Source organism: Nelumbo lutea, chromosome 2, assembly GCF_056320005.1.
Source record: "Nelumbo lutea isolate HS-2025 chromosome 2, American lotus-T2T, whole genome shotgun sequence".
In the NCBI taxonomy this organism is placed as follows: domain Eukaryota; kingdom Viridiplantae; phylum Streptophyta; class Magnoliopsida; order Proteales; family Nelumbonaceae; genus Nelumbo; species Nelumbo lutea.
The window spans coordinates 35,423,941-35,431,560 of record NC_142685.1 but is presented as its reverse complement, the minus strand read 5'-3'; the positions used below and the strand labels follow the sequence as shown (position 1 = coordinate 35,431,560).

Here is a 7,620-nt window from a genome sequence, read left to right as displayed (position 1 = left end):
ATTGGAAAAAATATAAAAATTATAGAAATTGCATACAAAATAAAAAATTATTTTCAAATTATAGAAACTATAAAATTTGAAGAATAAAAATTGTAGAAAAAACACCAAAAACTGTAGAAAAGCACAAAAAATTGTAGATAAATAAAAAATACAGAAAATTTTATAGATTGTAGAACATAAAAAAATGTAAATAACAGAAATTATAAAAACATTAGAAATTATAATAAAACACTAAAATGTAAATAAAAAATAAAATTGAAAAATGAAAAAGACCATTTTTCTCTAACTCACCATTCAGGGGTGATTTAGTCATAAAATTGTTATTTATACTAACATGAATACCTCTGTTAAGAAACATTTACGACGTACAAATAAAAGGTGGGTTTTAAAAAATAACTTACTAACACGATGAATTTTAGACGTTTTGAAAAATTGTGGCGAGTGTAAAAAAAATACTGAAAAACCATTTTATACAATTTTTCTTTTTAAAAACTATGCTTTATTCTTATGGATGGATCGTTGAACAAAATCAACGATTTCTTTGAATATAATGAGTTAGAGATTGATCCAAAGTGGAATCATAATTTAATCTCCGGTTCACCTGTTCAAGAGGCTGTCAATGATTGGTTGAAAACGCCGTACTCGTACTTCCACTTCCACCCTGGGGAAACGCAGCCCATGAATCTACATGTGGGTCGGTAGGGCGGAGAGAGCCCAAACCCAAGGAGGAGGTTTCCTTCAACTCCCAAAAGGGCGAAGCCCCACGAAAGAGCCCAGATCGATGCAAACGATCCAAATCCAAGCTTAATCGACCGGGTCGATGCTAACGACCGAAGCTTAATCAGCTTTGCTTGGGTTCCCCTTCAGTTCCCTCTCAGACAGTCAGACTAGGGTCTCGTCGGGGCGATCTCCGGAGGTTTTCGTCAGACAAGGTTAGTTGTTCGCTCAATTGGACTTCACCTCTCTGGATTTCATCTTATATTTTCGAATTTGTTCGTTTCTATTCTTCGTTTCTGAGAATTCAGATTCCTCAAATAGCTTTGTCTTGCTTCATTTTAGTTCCTCTTCTCAGTTTACATTCATAATTTCTTACACAAGCTTGATATTATCCGAATCGTTGAACGTTTGCAGACCACATTGTTTTCATGATTCTTATCTAAGGTCCGGTTCTTTTGATTTTCAGATCAAGATTGTGTTAGCTTCTACTTTTGAATTCATTCTTACTCCGAGCCCTTTTATCCAAGATTATCCAGGAATTCAAGTCCATGTGGAAGGGATTTTTTTTTTTACTATTTGTGTAGCTATTCTTTATTATATTTTTATATATATAGTTCTTTTTCTTTTTGGCTCCCATTAAGCGCTGTTATGCTCTTATTTCAAAATTTCAATTATTGTTGTTTTAGATAATATTTCCTTTAATTCATTCGTAGTATCTCTGATTAATCACAAGACATTTGTACAGATTTGTTGAAAGATGTTCATAGGAACCTTATATGATTTGTTAAATTAATCTGCTTTGTTCGTCAGCATACTACAAGCAATGACAGCTTAAAATTCTAAGTAAAGAATGGGCGAGCTAATTTTAATTTTTAAATAAGATTGATAATATTGATACTTAAGTAAGAGCTAGGTACTCACAAAAATTTTTCAGATTTGTGGCATTTCAGCAGTGGTTACTAATGGAATCCTCTGTAGTTTGTACCATACTTTACCTTTGCAAAATCCAATTTTCTCACCTCCTATGTGGTGGTTGTTTATCCGATTGATGATATGGGATTTGTAGAGTATCTGCTCAGCTGTATTATTTACGGCAAAGGGAATCATGCACCACCTACTCATGCCTTCTCCGTCTTCTTTGTATTGTTTCCCAGTATAGCTCAAATAACATTTTGGTTTTTATCAGCAACTCAGTATAGACATGGGGCGTCTAAAGCTGCAGTCAGGAATCAAGGCGATTGATGAAGAGCCTGAAGAATGTAACTCTTCATCTAGCAGAGGTGCCTTAGCATGTATGGTGAATTCAGAAGTAGGTGCTGTGTTATCTGTCATGAGGAGAAATGTAAGGTGGGGTGGTCGTTATATGTTGGGTGATGATCAGCTTGAGCACTCTCTTATCCAGTCTTTGAAGGCATTAAGAAAGAAAATATTTTCATGGCACCATGAGTGGAATACAATGAATCCAGCTGTGTACCTCCAGCCATTCTTGGATGTCATTCGGTCTGATGAAACTGGTGCACCAATCACTGGTGTTGCTTTGTCATCTGTATACAAGATTCTTACTCTTGATGTGCTTGATCTAAATACCACGAATGTTAAAGATGCAATGCATTTGGTAGTTGATGCTGTGACAAGTTGCCGATTTGAGGTGACTGATCCTTCCTCAGAAGAAGTGGTACTGATGAAAATACTTCAGGTTCTCCTGGCTTGCATGAAAAGTAAGGCTTCAGTTGTGTTGAGTAATCAGCATGTCTGCACCATAGTAAATACTTGTTTCCGCATAGTTCATCAAGCAGGAAGTAAAGGTGAGTTGTTGCAGCGGATTGCACGACATACAATGCATGAACTTGTTCGTTGTATTTTCTCGCACCTGCCAGATATTGAGAACATAGAACACCTACTATCTAGAGGCATTTCTTCTGTGAAACAAGAGGTATTGATACATTAGTGAAATATTTCCTGTCTATTTGGATATCTGACTCATCAATTATTAATCTAGATTTAGGCCACCTTAAATGGGTTCTTAGCCCAAAATTCATGCTAAGTAAGAAATTTTGAAGCTCTGGTTTGGAGAGAAATAACTCTTCCTCAGAAAAAAAAAAAACCGCCTTTACAGGTCTGGATATACAATCATTACAGTGGTCTAAACATTTGATGGGCACAGACCGTATGTCTTTGAGGTGGCATCTGTCATGTAAATGAAGAGTGTATTTAATGAATGTTACATGTTGTGGTTCTTCATACCACATTTTTCAGAAGAAAAGGTTTATGAAATTGGCTCTTTTTATTTTTGGTTTTCCTTTAACAAGGAAGGAAAAGCTTTCTGAATGAAACTTAAAGTTGCTTTAAACTCTTACCTAAAAAGAAGTTGTTGGGTTGGTGGTAAAGACAAGAGATTTCATGTTGCTGTGCATCTCTCAAATTCCCTTCCACCATCCCAGGGGCACATACAGAAAAAGTAAAAATTGAAGGGTTGTTTGGAGTGCAAATAATCGTTCTGATAAGTTACTTTTGAGAACAGGAAAATAAGAACTGTATTTTCTGGCAGAAAATGCCTTATGTTGGCATGAAATACCTAACCAACAAAGGCATTGTAACAAGTCCACATGCCTACTTAGTTTTGATTTACATCTTAACATATGAGTGTGCCATTTCTTGCACAGGTGGGTGGGGCAGACAAGGATTACAAGGATTACAATTTTGGGGGTAAACAATTAGATAATGGAAATGGAAGTTCTGAATATGACAGCCAACTTCCTTCTGTTGGTTTTTCTTCAAATGCTTCAACTGGTTTGATGGGAAGCTTGATGGATGAAAACACAATTGGGGCCAGTAATGGGAAGGATACTGCTTCAAATGATCTCATGACAGAACCTTATGGGGTCCCTTGCATGGTGGAGATATTTCACTTTTTGTGTTCCCTGTTAAATATTGCTGAGCACATTGGAATGGGTCCAAGATCAAATTCCATGGCCTTTGATGAAGATGTGCCTCTTTTTGCTTTGGGATTGATAAATTCAGCTGTTGAATTGGGTGGGCCCTCTATCCGAAAACACCCTAAGTTATTGGCTTTGATGCAGGATGAATTATGCCGTAATCTCATGCAGTTTGGCTTATCAATGAGTCCTTTGATTCTTTCAATGGTATGTAGCATTGTTCTCAATCTGTATCTCCATTTGCGTAGCGAGCTAAAACTACAACTTGAGGCTTTCTTTTCCTGTGTGATTTTGAGGCTAGCACAAAACAGGCATGGGGCTTCATACCAACAGCAGGAAGTTGCCATGGAGGCTCTTGTTGACTTCTGTAGGCAGAAAGCATTTATGGCAGAGATGTATGCCAACCTGGATTGTGACATTACCTGTAGTAATGTTTTTGAAGACCTTGCTAACCTATTATCAAAAAGTGCATTTCCTGTAAATTGCCCTTTGTCTGCAATGCACATCCTTGCTCTGGATGGTTTGATTGCAGTGATTCAAGGAATGGCGGAGAGGATAGGCAATGGATCATCTGTTAATGAACATGCTTCATCAGATCTGGAGGAATATACACCATTCTGGACAGTGAAGTGTGACAACTATGAGGATTCCAATCATTGGGTTCCTTTTGTCCGTCGGAGAAAGTACATAAAGAGAAGATTGATGATGGGTGCCGATCACTTTAACCGGGACCCTAAGAAGGGGCTAGAGTTTCTTCAAGGAACTCATCTTTTGCCTGATAAACTCAACCCCCAAAGTGTTGCTTGCTTCTTCAGGTACACAGCTGGTTTAGATAAGAATCTTGTTGGGGATTTCCTAGGAAATCATGATGAATTTTGTGTTCAGGTGCTTCATGAATTTGCTGGGACTTTTGATTTCCAAGACATGAATTTGGATACTGCCTTGCGACTGTTTTTAGAAACTTTCAGGTTGCCTGGAGAGTCACAGAAAATACAGAGGGTTCTTGAGGCATTTTCTGAGAGATATTATGAACAATCACCCCAGATTTTAGCCAACAAGGATGCTGCTCTCTTGCTATCCTATTCACTTATAATGTTGAACACTGATCAGCACAATGTACAGGTTAAGAAGAAGATGACTGAAGAGGATTTCATCCGTAACAACCGACATATTAATGGAGGGAATGATCTTCCTCGAGAATTTCTGTCAGAGCTGTACCATTCAATCTGCAAGAATGAGATCCGGACAACCCCAGAACAAGGTGCAGGTTTCCCTGAGATGACACCGAGCCGCTGGGTTGATCTAATGCGCAAGTCCAGAAAAACTGCTCCATTCATTGTGTGTGACTCCAGAGCCTTCCTTGATCATGATATGTTTGCCATCATGTCAGGTCCAACAATTGCTGCTATCTCAGTAGTGTTTGATCATGCAGAGCATGAAGAGGTCTTCCAAACATGTGTGGATGGATTCTTAGCTGTTGCAAAGATTTCAGCATGTCATCATTTGGAAGATGTATTGGATGATCTAGTTGTGTCTCTCTGTAAGTTTACAACCCTCCTGAATCCATCTTCTGGTGAGGAACCTGTTGTAGCCTTTGGTGATGACATGAAAGCTAGGATGGCAACTGTAACAGTTTTTACCATAACAAATAGATATGGTGATTATATTCGCACAGGCTGGAGAAACATCTTGGACTGCATCTTGAGGCTGCACAAGCTTGGTCTTCTCCCTGCTCGTGTGGCCAATGATGCAGTTGATGATTCAGAGTTCTGTGCCGATCCTGGTCAAGGGAAACCTGTCACCAGTTCCTTGTCTGCATCTCAGATACCTTCAATGGGTACTCCTCGAAGATCCTCTGGACTGATGGGCCGGTTCAGCCAGCTCTTATCTCTAGACACAGAAGAGCCAAGGTCGAAGCCAACTGAACAGCAACTAGAGGCTCATCAACGTACTCTTCAGACAATCCAAAAATGCCATATAGACAGCATATTTACAGAGAGCAAATTCCTGCAAGCTGAATCTCTGTTGGATCTTGCTCGAGCTCTCATCTGGGCTGCAGGGAGACCTCACAAGGGAAACAGCTCTCCCGAGGATGAAGACACTGCAGTGTTCTGCTTGGAGTTGCTCATAGCAATTACCTTGAACAATCGTGACCGAATCACTCTCCTCTGGAAGTTTGTGTATGATCATATATCCAACATTGTTCAGACAACTGTGATGCCTTGTGCTCTGGTGGAGAAGGCTGTGTCTGGACTCCTGCGGATATGTCAGCGGTTGCTCCCATATAAAGAGAATTTGGTTGATGATCTCCTTACGTCACTGCAACTTGTTTTGAAGCTTGATGCACGGGTTGCTGATGCATATTGTGAACAGATCACACAGGAAGTAATGCGCCTTGTGAAAGCAAATGCTACTCACATCAGATCCCAGATGGGATGGCGGACCATTACATCCCTTCTTTCCATCACAGCTCGCCATCCAGAAGCATCAGAAGCAGGATTTGAAGCACTTACATTTGTCATGTATGATGGAGCCCATCTCATACCAACAAATTATGTTCTTTGTGTTGATGCATCAAGGCAGTTTGCTGAGTCTCGGGTTGGACAGGTAGACCGATCTCTCCGTGCATTGGATCTGATGGCAGGATCTCTCACCTGTCTCTTGCAGTGGTCTCAAAAGACCAAGGAGGCTGTGGGAGAGGCAGCTACCAAATTGTCTCATGATATAGGGGAGATGTGGCAGAGGCTAGTTCAGGGACTGAGAAAGGGGTGTTTGGATCCCAGAGAAGAGGTTCGGAACCATGCCATCTTGTCATTGCAGAGGTGCTTGACAGGGGCGGAGGGGTTATGCCTTTCACGTAGTTTGTGGTTGCAATGTTTTGATGTGGTCATCTTTACTATGCTTGATGACTTGCTAGAGATAGCAGAGGGGCATTCACCAAAGGACTATAGGAACATGGAAGGCACACTTGCCCTTGCTATGAAACTCTTAGCGAAGGTATTCTTACAGTTACTTCATTTGCTCTCACAGGAAAATACATTTTGCAAATTGTGGTTAGGGGTTCTTAACCATATGGAGAAATATGCCAAGGCCAAAGTTAGGGGGAAGAAGAGTGAGAAGCTTCAGGAACTAGTCCCTGAGCTCCTTAAGAACACCTTGCTTGTGATGAAGACAAGGGAAATTCTTGTGCAGAGGAGTGCTCTAGGTGGAGACAGCTTGTGGGAATTGACATGGTTAAATGTGAACAAGATTGCCCCTTCTTTGCAATCTGAAATTTTTCCTGGCCAAGAGCTGGAGCAGGTGCATCATAAGCATAATGACACCGCAAGCAGTACACCATCTGATCCATCAAGTGAGGCATTGGAAGCTTCGGAAAGTGCTAGGACAGTAGGATAACAACAGGTTTTGATGCGTTGGGCAACTTGAATTGGCCTTATAAATGTTGCCTCACGGAATTCCCAAAACCAAAAGAAAACTAAATTCTAGTCATAGGTTGTATTCTATATTTTTTGTTTTGAAATTTACATGTGAGAATTTGTCGTTGAAATACGTAAAGTTTACAGATGAATGGTAGATATAAGCGGTGTTTTGGAAACGAAATTGTTAGTTTGTAACAAGCACAATGGATACTAGAGTTTGAGTCAAAGGCGTAATAAAGCTACATACCTGAATAAAGTGAGGCACAACTTTTGAAAAAAGAAAAGAACAGAAAAACTTGGCTTCTTTTGGATAAGCTTTTGCTTTTTACATTTGTGCTGTGGAAAGAAAACAAAATTGAGAAATGTTTTGAGCGTTTGTTAACACTCAACATTTGCTTTTAGAAACAGTAATCTAAAGCCGAAACACTTTTGGGCTTTAGAAGGCACAAAGCCTAAAGCTTATCCAAACCATGGTTTTCAAAACTGGATTGAACCGGAAAAACCGGGAACCAGGCAGGTGACCGGCTCTAGTTTTACCCAAAGCCGGA

General features: G+C 39.8%; 1 protein-coding gene across 2 annotated transcripts; it reads left to right on the top strand.

Annotated features, from left to right (window-relative positions):
• The first annotated feature begins 595 nt into the window (after positions 1–595).
• LOC148869829 (ARF guanine-nucleotide exchange factor GNOM-like) lies at positions 596–7,253 on the top strand. 2 transcript variants are annotated; one of them, XM_088969466.1, is made up of 3 exons: positions 596–932; positions 1,872–2,650; positions 3,381–7,253. In XM_088969466.1, the coding sequence occupies exons 2-3, from the start codon at positions 1,919–1,921 to the stop codon at positions 7,047–7,049; spliced, it is 4,401 nt and encodes a 1,466-aa protein (XP_088825592.1). In that variant the 5' UTR covers positions 596–932; positions 1,872–1,918; the 3' UTR covers positions 7,050–7,253. The 2 variants fall into 2 exon arrangements, with proteins under 2 accessions (XP_088825592.1, XP_088825591.1); XM_088969465.1 differs by having other exon boundaries at positions 597–932; positions 1,904–2,650.
• The last annotated feature ends 367 nt before the right edge of the window (positions 7,254–7,620 follow it).